Source organism: Caenorhabditis remanei, chromosome IV (genome assembly GCF_010183535.1).
Source record: "Caenorhabditis remanei strain PX506 chromosome IV, whole genome shotgun sequence".
NCBI classification, from domain to species: Eukaryota; Metazoa; Nematoda; class Chromadorea; order Rhabditida; family Rhabditidae; genus Caenorhabditis; species Caenorhabditis remanei.
Window position 1 is genome coordinate 15,057,826 of NC_071331.1, and position 14,333 is coordinate 15,072,158.

The 14,333-nt window shown below is 40.1% G+C and overlaps 1 protein-coding gene across 1 annotated transcript in view; it reads right to left on the reverse strand.

Annotated features, from left to right (window-relative positions):
* Positions 1-14,333, reverse strand: part of GCK72_014213 (uncharacterized protein) — a gene marked incomplete at both ends in the record, with an annotated part of 31,251 nt that overhangs the window by 11,906 nt on the left and 5,012 nt on the right. The window contains 19 exons of the mRNA XM_053730184.1: positions 13-394; positions 446-669; positions 718-1,002; positions 1,048-1,208; positions 1,258-2,702; positions 2,782-3,818; positions 3,867-6,485; positions 6,534-6,756; positions 6,811-6,970; positions 7,348-7,463; positions 7,517-7,677; positions 7,728-7,812; positions 7,860-7,913; positions 8,211-8,552; positions 8,691-8,762; positions 9,070-9,597; positions 9,651-9,740; positions 10,202-10,264; positions 10,953-11,048. Coding sequence (XP_053584956.1) covers positions 13-394; positions 446-669; positions 718-1,002; positions 1,048-1,208; positions 1,258-2,702; positions 2,782-3,818; positions 3,867-6,485; positions 6,534-6,756; positions 6,811-6,970; positions 7,348-7,463; positions 7,517-7,677; positions 7,728-7,812; positions 7,860-7,913; positions 8,211-8,552; positions 8,691-8,762; positions 9,070-9,597; positions 9,651-9,740; positions 10,202-10,264; positions 10,953-11,048 — 8,143 coding nt within the window. The remainder of the gene's footprint in view (positions 1-12; positions 395-445; positions 670-717; positions 1,003-1,047; positions 1,209-1,257; positions 2,703-2,781; positions 3,819-3,866; positions 6,486-6,533; positions 6,757-6,810; positions 6,971-7,347; positions 7,464-7,516; positions 7,678-7,727; positions 7,813-7,859; positions 7,914-8,210; positions 8,553-8,690; positions 8,763-9,069; positions 9,598-9,650; positions 9,741-10,201; positions 10,265-10,952; positions 11,049-14,333) is intronic.

A 14,333-nucleotide genomic window follows, 5' to 3' on the forward strand; every position in this document is an offset into this window, starting at 1 on the left:
TAACTTGCTTACCGTTTCTAGCCTTTGCGACAGCTGAGGCAGAATCAGATGGATCTCCCAATCCAGCCTTATTCTTAGCACGGATTCTGAATTCATACTTGGATCCCTCCTTCAAGTTTCCAACAGTTGCATTTGTTTGTGACGCAGGAACGTGAGCAACCTCATTCCAGAATGGAGAGAACTCATCCTTCATCTCAACAACGTATTCTTCAATCGGAGCTCCACCATCGTTTACAGGTGGTTTCCATTCAAGATCAACATGATCCTTATCCCAATCGGTGACATCTGGAGCACTCGTCTTTCCTGGTTTGTCGAATGGATCCTTTGCAAGAGTGGTTCCGAAGGTTTCCAATGGTTCGGACTCTCCTTCGGCGTTGACAGCGGCGACACGGAACTGAAATAAGAAAACAATTTTCTTGGGGCCTGATGAGATAAATTAACTCACTTTGTATTCGTGTCCTGGAATAAGTCCATCAACAACGGCAGTAGTCTGATCTCCAGCAACCTTGGCAGCAGGAACCCATCTTCCAGTGGCAGTATCGTACTTCTCAATGACGTAGTTCTCAATTGGAATTCCTCCGTCATCATCTGGTGCACGCCAGTCCAAAGTACAATGATCTCCATGAACATCAAGAACATCCAATGGACCATTTGGAGGAGTTGGCTTGTCTGAAAAAAGAAGGTAATGTTAAAGGTAAGATGATAGTCGTATCATACCAATGACGTTAATCTTGACAGTAGCCTCATCTTCTCCGTTCACATTGACTGCTTTGATGGTGAATGTACCACTGTCTCCACGTTCCATTTGTCTAACAACCAACTTGGATTGGTACTCTGGATTGTCGAGCTTGACACGTCCTCCGTTTCTGATTTCACGGTTATCTGGCCAGTGCCACGTGACAGTTGGAGCTGGTTCTCCAGAGACAGGAACATCAAATGAAATCGATTGTCCAGCCTTGATGGTCAAGTTCTTGAGAGCATCACGGTCGATGTGTGGCTTCACTGTAAAATCAGAAATATGACTATTAATTGAAAATAAAAACTCACAGTTTCTTGGTTTGGCAATGACTGCCTTACTGGCATCAGATGGATCAGATGGACCTCCCTTATTGACAGCAATAACTCGGAATTCATACTCTTCGTTTGGTGTCAAGTCTGGAACAGTTGCTTTGGTTTGACCTCCTGGAACACTGATTGCTGGCTCCCATCTGCAAAAATACATATAATTGGAAGACGACTGTGAAAGATATAACAAACCTTCCGTATTTAGTTCTCTTCTCGATTTGGTACTCCTCAATTGGAGCACCTCCATCAGAAAGTGGTGGATCCCATTTGAGATCAACATGATCTGAATCCCAATCAGTTGGTTCTGGACGTCCAGGTTTGTCTGGACGATCGAATGGATTCTTGGCCAAAATGTCAGTGTCAGTCTCCAAAGGATCAGATGCTCCTTCACTGTTAACTGCCTTCACACGGAACTTGTAGTGATCTCCCTTATTGAGAGAATCAACTGTGAAGTGAGTATCTCCACTTCGTCCACATGGAACCCAGATTCCGTCTTTCGTGTTCATCTTCTCGATTTCATAGAACTCAATCGGCTCTCCTCCATCATCCTCTGGTGGTTTCCAATCAAGGGTTGCACGATCTTCGAATACATCAGTCACTTCAATTGGTCCCTTCGGTTTAGTTGGTTTACTCTTGACCTTGATATCAATTGTAACACTGTCAGTTCCGTTGACATTAGTAGCAGTGATGGTGTATTTTCCACTTTGTTTACGGACGGCCTTTGGAAGGGTAAATCTTGAAATGTATGGCTCGTTTTCGATTTGAGCCTTGCTCTCTCCAATTCCCTTCCCATTGAATGACCATGTAACATCTGGTGCTGGCTCTCCATCAATGTGAACAATAAACTTGAGACATGCTCCAACCTTGACAGTTGTGTCGGATAGATCTTCACGATGAATTCGTGGAGCCAGATTACGTGGCTTGGCAATAACACGATCAGATGGATCAGATGGATCTCCAGTTCCTGCCTTGTTACGAGCAGAAATTCTGAATTGATATTCTTCTCCTTCTTTTAGGTTTGGTACAGTTGCTGTGTTCTGATCTCCGGGCACAACAAGTGCTTCCTCCCATCTTCCATTCTTATCCTTCTTCTCAATGACGTATGCTTCAATTGGAGCACCCCCATCATCTGGCTTGTTCCAAGCCAAGTCAACATGATCCTTATCCCAATCGACGAGTTCTGGCTTGTCAACTTTTCCTGGCACTTCGTATGGATTCTTGGCCAGAATTGCTGTGTTAGTGGTCAATGGATCAGATTCTCCTTCCTTGTTAACGGCACGAACACGGAATTTATACTCATGTCCTGGTTGAAGATTTGGAACAGTTGTCTTGGTTGTTTCACTTCTTCCACATGGAACCCATCTTCCAGTTGCCATATCCATCTTCTCAATTTCATAATGATCAATTGGGGCACCTCCATCGTCTTCTGGAACTTTCCATTCCAAATCGCAGCGATCTTCATAGACATTGGTAACATCCAATGGACCCAATGGAGTCGATGGTTTTCCGAGAACAATAACTTCAACTGAATGTTTGTCAGATCCAGACGGATTTGTGGCTGTAAGTGTATACAGACCAGCATGTTTGCGTGTAGCTCCACGGAGTAAGAAACGAGTCTTGTAGTCTTCGTTCTCAATCTGAAAACCAAAAAGTTATTCTGAAGTCTGTGGCTTTTGAATTCAAATCTCTGAAAAATGAACTGATAAAAGTACTCACTCTGATCTTCTGATCATCAATTGGCTTCTCCAAGAAGAGCCATTCCTTCTTCGGTGGTGGTTCTCCACGAACTGGAACATCGAATTCCACATCGTTTCCAACCTTGATTGTGATTGTCTTCATGGCCTCACGATCAATCCATGGCTTCAAGTTTCTTGGCTTGGCGACCACCTTTCTGCTTGGATCAGATGGCTCTCCTGGACCAGCTTTGTTCACAGCCTTCACGCGGAATTGGTATTCTTCTCCTTCCTTGAGACCAAGAATCTCAGCATTTGTCTGATCTCCAGACACTTTTCCACACTCTTGCCAATCTCTTCCGTGCTTTCCCTTCTTCTCAATGATGTATTGAGTGATTGGAGCACCTCCGTCGGTCTTTGGTGGTTCCCATTCGAGAGAAACACGGTCAGCATCCCAGTCAACGACATCTGGAGTTCCGGTCTTTCCTGGTTCATCGTATGGATTCTTTGCCTTGATATCCTTTTCAGTTGACAAAGCATCTGAAGCTCCTTCTTTGTTCACAGCCTTCACACGGAACTGGTACATTTGTCCCTTCTTGAGTCCATCAATGTGAGCTTTAGTGTCCTTGACCTTGGCGCATGGAACCCATCGTCCAGTAGAAGTGTCGAGCTTCTCAACTTCATAGTATTCGATTGGTTCACCTCCATCATCATCTGGCGGCTTCCATGACAGATTGAGATTATCTTCAAAGACATCGGATACCTCGAGTGGTCCATTTGGCTTGCTTGGTTTATCCAAAACAGTCAAATTGGCCTTCTCTTCATCTGCTCCGTGAGAGTTCTTGACAGTCAAACGATACTCTCCAACATCGGAACGCATTGCGGATGGAATACAGAGAATGGTATGTTCATTCTTGCGAGTATCAATTGTGAGTTGAATTCCATTCTCGAGTTGTTGACTACCCTTGAACCATTTGACTTCTGGAATTGGTTCTCCACCAATCTTGACTTCCCATCTGACAGTGGCTCCGGCTTTCACGGTGATCGACTTCAAGTTGTCGTGTTTCAACCAGGCAGGAACTGAAAAAAATAATATATCGAATACAAGTGAAAATAATCTCAACTTACTAAATTTCGGCTTGGCAAGTTGTTTCTCGGATGGATCGGATGGTTGTCCAGGTCCAGCCTTGTTGACTGCCTTCACTCTGAACTGGTATTCCTTTCCTTCCTTCAATCCAGAAATCGATGCATTTGTATCCGGAACACGTTTCACTTCCTTCCATTCCTTGGTGTCTGGATCACGGACTTCAACAATGTACTCTTCGATTGGAGCACCTCCGTCTTTGTGTGGTGGCTCCCAAGCAATATCGATTCTGTCCGCATCAAAATCAGTGATTTCTGGTCTTCCTGGCTTTCCTGGTTCATCCCATGGATCCTTGATCAAAGTGTATTGATCAGCAGAGAGTGGCTCCGATTCTCCTTCATTGTTGACTGCTTTAACACGGAATTTGTAGTTTCCTTTGTTACGAAGTCCAGCAACTTTGAGATTTGTTGTATTTGGATCAACTCTTCCCACTTCAATATACTTTCCTTTGTTATCCATATCTTGTGCTTCAACAATGTATCCAGTGAGTGGATCACCTCCATCGTCCTCTGGTGGATTCCATGAGAGTGATGCTCCATCAGCACAGACATCAGTGATATCAAGTGGTCCTTTCGGTGGAGTTGGTCTTCCAACCACAGTGACATTGGCGGTGGAATCACAGGTTCCAGAAGAGTTCTTCAAAGTGATGGTGTACTTTCCAGAATCTCCACGAACGGCATTCTCAATCTTCATAACGTGCTTTCCTCTTTCAGATGCCATCTTGACTCTTCCCATTGCTTTCAATGGTTTTCCATTTACAATCCAAGTACAGTCTGGAAGTGGCTCTCCTGAGATTGGAACTTCATACTTGATGGTTTCTCCAACTTTGAGACGAAGATCTTTGATGCCTCCACCAGTAAATTCTGGAGCTGCCTTCTTCGCCTTTACCTTGATTGGTTTTCCATGATCACACGGATCTCCAGGTCCGGCTTTGTTGACAGCTTTCACTCGGTACAAGTATTCCTTGTCTTCAACGACCTTCTTATCAGTCAGTTCGCAGCAATCTGGTTTTGTCTGACCGACTTGATGCCAGTCCTTCTCAGATTTCTCTCTTCTTTCAACGATGTATCCAGTGATTGGAGCACCCCCATCTTCCTCTGGTGGTTCCCAGGCGAGAGTGACATGATCCTTGTCAACATCGATGGCATCCATGTTCTTTGGTTTTCCAGGAGTACCGTACGGGTTTTTGGCAAGAACAGATTCTCCAGTGAGTGGATCTGAGAGACCACATTCATTCAAAGCCTTGACTCTGAACTTGTATTCTCCGTGTTCCTTGAGATCCTTCACCTTGAAATCAGTTCCTTTAGTCTCACCAACCTTGACCCAGTTTCCACTTCTTCCTTCTTGCATTTCAATAATGTATGCTTTGACTGGAGCTCCCTCGCTTGGTTCAGGTGTTCCCCAGACAAGATCAAGACCTTCAGCAGTCACATTCTTTGTCTCCAATGGTCCTTTTGGTGGTTTTGGCTTGTCCTTGACGAACAACTCGAATGGTGCAAGAGCTGTTCCAGCAGAGTTTCCGAGCTCAAGGGCCCATTTTCCAGTGTCAGCCAGTTGTGGATTCTTGAAAACAATCTCAGCAACATCATCTTTGATTACAACTTCAACCAATTTTCGCATTGCTTCGTCGATTGGTTTTCCATCCTTCAAGATTTGTGCTTTTGGATCTCCACGTCGTGTTCCCTTGATTTGGAATGGAACTTTCACAACGCATGGTTCTCCAGCCTTCGCTTCAATTTTCTTCGGTTTCCAGTTGATGATTGGCCTCTTCTCAGCTTCCAAAACGGTAACATTACAAGATCCACGAAGTCCAGCTTGATCGATTTCGTAGATATCGGCTTCGTTCATCTCGATTTTTCCAATTTTGAGAGTGTGAGTACCGTTTCTGGATTGTGTTTCAAACTTTCCTCCTGGCATACTTGAAATCTGTTTTCCATTACGGAACCAGATTCCGGGTGTCTTTGTATCTTTAGTTTGACACATGAGAGTGACATCATCCTTTTCAATTACTTCAGTATCTTTCAGAGCAACAATGAACTTGTTCTTAGCATCAACAATAAGTTGAGCCATAGTTCTATCGTCCTTAGTTGTACATTTATACTCTCCGTGATCTTCAATTCTGGCTCCATTGATGATAAGTCTTCTCTTTCTGTTGTTAGACTCAACCTTGAACTTCACTCCATCAATATCGATTCTCTTTCCATCGTGCCACCAAACAACTTCAGCATCTTTATCGTTCACATCAGTCTCCAATGTCGCCAATTCACTTTCATTGACTTTTTGAGATTTCATTGGAACAACGAATGTGTGACGTGGCTCCTCGACGTACACTTGAACCTTTGAGAAGACATCTTGAGTGATTCTTGCTGTCCACTCAGCTTGGTCGTCTTCTTCGACTTCTTTGATGGTAAGAGTACAACGACCGACAGCGTCTTTTTCAATGATGAATCGTGGATCTCCTTCTTGAATCGCTTTACTTCCTCTGTACCATACCACTGGTGCTCTTGGAGTATTCACTTTGCAAGTGAGCACTGCCTGCTTGGTACGGTAGATTTCTTGTGTATTCGGCAACGGATTCAGGAAACTATACTTCATTGGTGGTTCTGGAAATAGGAATATTCAAATGGTTTGATATCAATGTTATTACTTACCAAGTACAGTAAGCTGAGCATGAGTTGGAACTCCGTTGGCTTCACAAGTGTATTTTCCGGTGTCATCGACTTCTGGATTGTTAATAATCAGAGTGCATACGTTCTTTTCGATGACAATCTTGTATTTGAGACCTCCTGAGAAGATCTCTTTTCTGTCCTTATACCAACGAATCTTGGCATTTGGACGCGAGTAGGTACACTTCCACTCGCAGATTTTGTCAACCTGAAATACAAAAATTACTTAAGTTCTTGATATTCAGAAAGAGGTAATACATACCTGCTGCTGAACAGTTTTTTCGGGAAGTGGTTCATCCCATTTCTCAACTCTTTTACCAGGGAAGAGGGACTGTCTTCTCTCAGCTTCAGTCATTGGTTTCTTTTCTCCGCCACCGCCGGCTCCTCCTTCTCCATCTTTTTGGAAGCCGACTTGTGATTCTCTGAAGAATATTCAGAGTTAGTAAACATGAATGAAACTTAAAAATTCAAAACAAAAAAGCTGAAATGAACTGAAAATTGTTGGTGTTTTATTAAAGATCTAAAAAGGAAAAAGCGTTGGAATCCGTTGTGTTTTGCGATTTGACATGTGAATATGGAATTAATGAATCTATTGAAACATGCTGGGATTACTGTAGTGCAAGTTAGTGAAGCTTTGAAAAATGTTTTGAAATAATAACAAAATATGAACAGAATATATGTAACCTTTTGGAGTTTGCTCGTTGTTGACCGCTAAACGGAAGAAATAAGAATAGAAAAAAAGAGGAAAGAAGTGGGAAAGGGATTGATAAACAGAACGAATGAATGAATAGAATGTTACCTGTGTTTGAGCATGGCTCGGAAATCGAGACCATTATCCGAAGTGACCAATAACTTGACATCAGCAGAATCGGTTCCATGCGCATTTTCGATTGTCAGGGTGTAGGGACCTTCATCCTGAAAGATATAAATGAACGGAATCAAGAACAGTAACAGAATCAATTTATTACCTGAGATCTGCATTTGAGCAAGGCCAACGCCACAGTGTGTTCTTTTCCATCAGTGATATGTTTGAATCTTCCTCCACTGATAACTTCACGACTTCCTTTAAACCATTTGAAAGTGGGGGCGGGACTACCCGACACTTTGCATGTAAGGATTGCGGTTTCATCTGAAACTCGATCGAATTTGGAAATGAATCCAATTGGAAATGACACTCACTTTCCACGACTGTGACGTTTTCTGGGACTTCGACGATTTTGGGAGCACTGCCTGATGCACCGCTTGGGACGAGCGGTGTCGACGTCTGAAAGTTCAGAAATAAATTTAAAGAATGTTAAGATTATTTCTGACCTTTTCAAGAATTTCTTGAACAGATTCACGTCTCATGTCGATACTAGAGCGTCTCTGAAAATGAAAAGATTAAGATCAGATCCTCCTAATTAGAGAAGACACGAGGAAAGCTCATCTAAATCTTAGAAATCTTAATTTACTTTGGAGACACATGTACAATCACAACTAGCTTTTGCATAGAATAGTTAACATCAAATTTTTTTTAAATCTACGAGACAATGTTTTGAATACTTCAAAATCTAAAACTTAATGCTTTCCACGTGTCTTTGAATTCATGCAACATTGAATATATACAATGTCAATATTGTATAAATCACGCAAAAATTCGAATAAAATCTCAAAAATATTCACAATGGAGTCTCTGCGAGAATTGTCCGCGGAGTCTCTCGGAGCTCGTGATCCACGTCGGAATTCTCCAAACACAGATCCACGTCGTGACTCGGATTCTGATTGACTGTCATCATCTGCCACGTGTTTTGGTACGGTCGTCACTTTTTTCAATTTAATTCCTTCCAGTTCGTTGGTCTCTTCTTGAGCTTTCTTTGTCACTTTCTTCAACTGAATCTGTGACAAAAGATTCTTCGGCTCTTCTGGTTTCGGGGCTCCATTTCGCTTTTGCCCTACTTGACGACCGCCAACTTTTGTCTTAAGCTCTTCTGATTTTGTTGACTTCTCTTCGACTTTTTCGTGGTGCTGAAACAAATTGTTAGAGACAAAAAGTTAGAAAATGAATAGAAAAAATAGACGATATTGGACGGAAAGTTAGCAGAAATTGGAAAATATTACAAGAAATCACCTCAAACCATGCATTCTTTCTTATTGTTATCTTACACGTGGAGTCGTTGGCTCGTCATTTGAAGTACTCGTCGGCACGGGAACAATACTGACTTTTTTCGGTTTTTCCTAGAAGAAATGTTAGATTTGGGAATGGAAATGTTAATTAAAAGAAGAAGGAATTTGGGGTGGAAATTGGATAGAGGGAGAGAGGAAAATAATCGAAAAACATAGAGAGAGATAAATAGAGAAGGAAGCGATGGAAGAGTGACACTAAACACACAGATATACAGTCTTTATGCAAAAAAAGAAAGTTCTCGAATTGCAAAAAGTTTCTTTTTTGAATAAAACTTGTATAAAGAAGAAGAAGAATGATTTTCATGAATCTGTTTCCAGAAAATCATTCTTTTGGGTAACACACATGACATGAAAGTACCTCCTTTTTGGACCCATTGCTATCCGTTTTCTCGTATTTTTGCAAAGTGGTCCGTTCTCGTTTCTCCAATTTAAACTCGGATTTGATTCCTGCCTCGGTGCCATTCTTCTCTTTTACACTAACTGTTGATTCTTTCACTTCTTTCTTCACAACTTTCTTCAGTTGTACTTTGAATGCACCGTCCGAACTCTCTTCAACCTTCCCTTTTTTCAACTCAAGTTTTTTCAAACTGGCCATTGAATCAGATTTCTCTAGTCCACCTGCACCAGATTTCACTTTTTTGAGTTGAGCAAACGGGTTTGCTGGTTGTTCCGGAAGGTTATCTTTTGAAAAAAGAGCAGTCGATCCACGTCTTGATCTTGATTCTTGGGACAAAACAGATGATGTGGAATCAGCATGATCAAGTGGGAATCCTGGCTTTTCGGTAGCTCCGCCCTCCTCTTTTTTCACTTTTTTCAATTTGACCATGGCTTTGAAATCGAGTTCGCCATCGGCCTTTTTGACAGTTTTGCGAAGTTTTGTCTTCTCCTGAAATGGGACAAAAGGACATAGAAAAAGAAAAAGAGAGACAGATTTCACACCTCTACAGTATTCGATTCATTTCGTGTTGATGTAGTGGTTTTACGAAGAATCGTGTCGCGAGAGAACATCTCGTCCTGCTTTGGAGGACTCTGAAACACACATAACAAAACTGAAAAAGGACTGAAAATATGGACAAAGGACAGAAGAAAAGGACAAGACAAGTCTGGCAAATGATCAATTGGATGATCAGAAGTAGTTGACACATGATGGCTCACTATCTGTTTGCCCCGCTTTCCTCCCAACTACAAGTGCTCTCATTCTGGGTCACTTTCCAATCATTTTGCGGGGGCAAACTGTGTTTCCAAAAGATGAAAAATCTATATGTCTGTTATAGAAGGAAGTGAGCCATCATCTTGTCAAAACAGTACTTCAGTCGTTTTTGTTTCTAACCAGACAAGTACAAAAACGGTGGACAAAGAGATAGAGAGAAGGATACAGAAATTTGAAGAAAAGAGAAAGAGATACGGAGAGAAGAGATATGAAATAATGAGTAGGTGGCAGGAGCCAAAAGAAGAAAAAAGAAGAGAGAAGAGAAGAAAAAGAAACATACATCAGTCTTGCGGCGAGGCTTTCCTCCGGCGAATGATGGAAGTTCGGATATCGACTCGGATACCTGTAATCAGAACTTGTTCCAGTAATTGAGTACTTCAAATCTAACTGGTTTTGAGTGTTTTGAGTGTAAAACTTGAACGACAATTTCACATATTGATGACTGTTCTCTTCAGGAATAACAGAGTTCTATTTTTGAAATTATGAGCTCATTCTTCTGGGCATAATAAATTGCACGTAACTCATAAAACATAAAACAGTGTACTTATACATTTCTAGAAAATTTCAACTGGTACAAATTCAAATAATGAATTATCACAAGTCACAACAATATAACAACTATCGAAACGGATTGGTAAACAAAAAATCTTCGACTAGGAGAACGTTCTGATTTGAGCATTACTGTGTGATGCCAACCCATACAAAAGATACTTCTACAAACCAGCCTGAACTGATAATAAACTGGTAATTTGCAAAAAAAGAAACCAACAAACGTTGATAAAAAACCTTTTCAACAAAAATGAACGCCAAGATTTTTTGTCAATGGGCGTGGCTTCTGTTTTCTTTTTTTTCGGAAGTGCCTTTGCAGAAAAGTAAACAAAAAAAGATGTTTTATAATCACTACCATCGAAAGTTTACTTTGAAATCCAATGACCTCTCACTGGATAAAAATACATTCAATGCTGATGTACAACCTCCTCTAAACCTTATCTTTTTGCCTGTCACTTCCAAATTCACTACTCAAAACAAACCTCGTCGTCACTTTCTCCGACCTGACCCAATAATTCTCGACGGCGCTCCTCTGGGATCGTCAGACCCGAACTTGGGATCTCGTCCAACTGAGATTCCTGAAAAAAGCAATCATATGGTTCTGTGTGGGTGCGGTCATTTCTCTCTGACAAGTAGTTTTAGCACGTGTTTCGTTTCTTTTTTCTATTGCAACAAAGCGAAAAAAACCGTTCGATGAGAGATATTTTAGAACTCTTTTTTATTATGTGTTCATGTGATATTTGTGCATTGGTTGTGCAAGAGTTAAGACATTTTGGTGATGAGGGTGGATGAATATCTCTTCAAATACACACTTTCTCTTCGCTTTCCCGTAGTTTTTTGTCTCATTATCACTCGAGCTTTTCTTCTTTCTTTCAACTATTTTAGCTCTCAAGTACCCGCACAAGAAACCTCTTTCTCTCTCTTTTTCTCTCTCGCGCACTAGGTTATTTATCACGTACTTTCTGGTTATCAATGTTTATCAGTGAATGGAAAAAAGGAGGAAAAAGAAGCTTAAAGTTTTTTGTAGAGGGATAAAAACCTGGATGGGGATAGGGTCAAAAATTAGATCGAGGGATCGTTTAAAACAGTATTGAACTACATAAATACAGCTTCATATATAACTGTTTCTGGATGTGCTGATACTACGTTTGGAAAATGATTTACTCTTCTCAAAATTTTGAAAACTGTATCTAAAATTCTGACTATTTCTTTGTCAAAATGTATGATTTTCTATTCGTACCAAAAAAACAAGCTCATTTCCAACTCGCACGATTGCACTGGTGGAAATATTTATATTTAGTCTTTAAAAAAACATCTACGATTTTAAGAATACTCTTGTTTTTATCCTGATTCAACTTATCTTGCTTCCAGATTGATACTAGGCTAATGTTGTGATTATATAATTCGAATAGTTTATTTCTTCCTAGCAGCTGTTTCATTCTTTCCCACAAAACGCCCACGCTTTTTCAATCTAACTCATAATCACTTTACTAGCAATCAAATTATCAATCAATACTATTTAGGTCTCATTGAACCCCATGCTCAACTTATTGTTTCGTGTGTTTTGCTCTTTGTTTTGACCTTCTCGTTCTCTTTTTTCGTCTTGAAAATCCCTCAAAGATCTATAGAAATCTTGAAGAGACCCTCTCTTCCTCTCTGCCATCAGAAATTTTTACGCGGGGCGGAAAAGAAAGAAACGGGGCAAAATGAGAGAAGAAACGAGGGATAATGATAACATTTTTACACTTTTGCCCAGGTCCACTGTCGATGGCCCAATGGCAAACGGCAGCTTGGAAGGATGGGGGGAGAGATACAAAAAACAACAAGTTGAGGATGATGATGGAGCATGAAGATTTGATTTCAAATGCTCTAATCATAAGATTTCTCAGTTTTAGAGACTATACCAATTGCCACGTCATCAGGATAATAATTGAAAATGCTCACCGAATCAGAATCTTGATCCATGATTTCAGATCAAAAAATGAATAGTTTTCGAATAAATAAACAAAATAATTCTAGCTCTATAGTTCAGAGAAAATGCAACTGCCTTCGTCCATAACCGACACTGTGCACGGGTGTTTGAGTATTACTGTATTCAGATGACAGTAAACAAACAAACAGAATGTTTTGGGTTTCGTGATACCAGGAAATTGATACAAACACCCCACGAAACACAGAGGCAGTCAGACGAAGCAGTGGGCACGAGTCGGGTCGAGATGAGATGAAATGGAAGCAGAAGAAAAGAGAAGAAGGATGTGTTTGGTGGTGATAAGAGATTGAGAAGACTATGGAGAAAATGAGTTTAGAAAAAAAGAGATTGGAGATTTTTTGAGGAAGAGGGAGAATCTTTGATTAAGATTTTCAATCGATTTGATTATCTACTATCAGATTTATAGAAATTAACTGAAATTAGAAGCAACGGGGGTATCAAACTTCAAGGAATACTTTGAAAGCACATTATGAATTCGGTAAAATGAATTTATTGAATAAACAATTTAAAATCAGTTCGAATAAAAAGAGTTATTCTCGTCCCTTTTCAAGGTTCAAAATCTGAAGGACACGTTCAAGAACAATGGTTGGTTTTAAAGAATCTCTATCTTCTATTCAAACTTTAATTCAATCTCTAAAGATTTCTGAAAACAAGTTTGAAGTTTTCAGACCTACACTCACACTCAAATCAGTATCATGACCACAGACTCATTCCTGTTCTTCTGTAAATTCCTGGAACGTGTTCCCGTAAGTGGGTGTATTGGTTATCCAATTGACTCACTCCTCAAATAGTTTCTGCTTTTTCTTTTTGTTTCTTCTCGGATATCACACTAAAACACACAAACGCTCTTCCTAATCTCTCATCAACTTGACACATTTCTGACAAGTTTAATAAAAAGAGAGCTAGGAAACTTGAAATTAACTTGAAATTAGAAAGGTAGGAAGAAATTATGAGATGACAATTATTAGATGATGACGTGGATGAATAGCAATTGGTGTAGTATCAAGAATTGTAAGATTTTGGAAATCCTTTCAAAAAATAAAATAAACATTTTTAGAAATTGTGAAAATGTATTCAAAAGTGGAAGGAAGAAATAATGTGTGAGGCTAAAAATGTGATGGCAGTGAAGTCAGATAGTGCGAGTACGCGTTCCCATGTTTGTTGTATTCTTGAGCCTCCTCCCTCACGGGAGCTAACTCTTTTCTCTTTTCTCATTGGATATCCAAAAAACGACACCCCGTGGTATTTCTACTTCTCTTACACTCTCTTATTCAATTTCATTGATTTCATGAATCTCTAGTTTCCTATTAGTACGAGCACCTCTGGCGCAAAAACGCTATTTCGCAACTTTTTTGCTGCTCTTGCACTACGCGGCGTTCCAAAGTGGATAGGGAAAAGACTGAAGAAAAGTAAGAAAAAGAAACGGATTTTTTTGCGCAGGCGGTGGAAGATTTGAGTTGGTTTGGAGTGCTCAGCGCATTTGCACACGGTTTAGAGATTCAGGGAGGAAAAATACGTGGCATTTTGGAGAGATCGACATATTAAGTTATACGTGCATTTCGGAAAAAATCATGTTAGAACAAGAACAAGAACACACAAACAAATAGATAGACACGGTTAAAAGATTATAAATAGTGAAATCTGGAATAATTCTCATTCTAAATTATAAGAAAACTATGAAGTTTCAGAAGCATTTGAAAATTTTTATAATTATATGAGAACTTTTTCTCGCAACTTATGCATCGAGAGTTGGTAATTTGTACTTTTGACTGTTTTCTTATTTTCTGAAATTAACAGTAACTACGATTGTTCAATTAGTTTCCTACATTATCAATAACCTAATTCTAAGGATATTAGTTTAAATAAAGATGTA